Source organism: Opisthorchis viverrini (assembly GCF_000715545.1).
Source record: "Opisthorchis viverrini unplaced genomic scaffold opera_v5_3710, whole genome shotgun sequence".
In the NCBI taxonomy this organism is placed as follows: Eukaryota; Metazoa; Platyhelminthes; class Trematoda; order Opisthorchiida; family Opisthorchiidae; genus Opisthorchis; species Opisthorchis viverrini.
The window spans coordinates 84-1,059 of record NW_008756232.1 but is presented as its reverse complement, the minus strand read 5'-3'; the positions used below and the strand labels follow the sequence as shown (position 1 = coordinate 1,059).

General features: G+C 42.9%; 1 protein-coding gene across 1 annotated transcript; it reads left to right on the top strand.

Moving 5' to 3' along the window:
- Nucleotides 1–233: 233 nt before the first annotated feature.
- T265_16049 (hypothetical protein) lies at nt 234–413 on the top strand (the record flags this gene model as incomplete). Its single annotated transcript, XM_009179539.1, has 1 exon — nt 234–413. A coding segment is annotated over one exon (90 nt), but the record flags the coding sequence as incomplete, so codon positions are not given.
- Nucleotides 414–976: the final 563 nt, after the last annotated feature.

Genomic DNA, 976 nt, shown 5'->3' with positions numbered 1-976 from the left:
TGTCTTCCATATCCGTCCCTCCCCAATTTTCAAGGACTGCAATGAAAAAATCGCGTCACACGAAAGGCCATTGTGAGCCTGCTTGAATGTCCTCATGTAATGTTGTTTCGCATGAACTCACCGCAGAAATGACGTTGTAACGTGAGGGTATTGGTGTGGATGAATATAAGCAGTTTGTTTGTTTCCTTAGACGTTGGTGTTCCACTCCTTGCGGTTATTTTTTGCTACCGCAGTACGGTTCAAACTGGAAACTACCGAGCGCGTCATATGCCGCAAATGTCACCGGTCAACAATTACAAAAAGACAAACTGAAACCGCTCTCCATGAAGAAAATTGTCGTGGCCTTCCAGTGTGGCCCACTGTCAGCACAAAATGTTTTGAGTCTTCTCAAATTGGATGAGCTATTCGAGAACCGGTAGGCCGCACGAAGTTTATAACCTAATGAAATCAGCAAGTGATTCAGTGGTTCACAAACGATCTTACCGAAGTATGACTGTTTATGCGTCTCGATGACCCAGTAAGCCATACTCTGGTTTGTCTGCGTGATAAGTTTATTCCACGTCTGGCATAGCACGATGCCATCAGTAACCTGCGCCACCCATATTTCAATATTATCTCTGGATTAGGTTCTTATTCCAATTAACAATCACATGGTTGTATGTTTAAGCTAATAATGTCAATTTACCAATTAACTACTATCATACTACATCCACTGCGTCGCTTCCGCTTATCAGACCTTGGTTATCTGTTCCTGTTGCAATCTCTAATGCGCAAACTCTTCAGCAAAACAGCCGGACTTGCTTGTTGCTCTAGCACGGACTTTTGGCATTTTATCAATATAAATTTGTTGCACTTTCGAGGCTCGAATGCAAGCACCAAATATGATGATTGGATCCACAAAAAATTGTCACCTAGGCTTTCTGGCACTGTCGAAACTGCTTAGGAAAGCTGCACCGGCTCTCTTATAGTTCTTAAC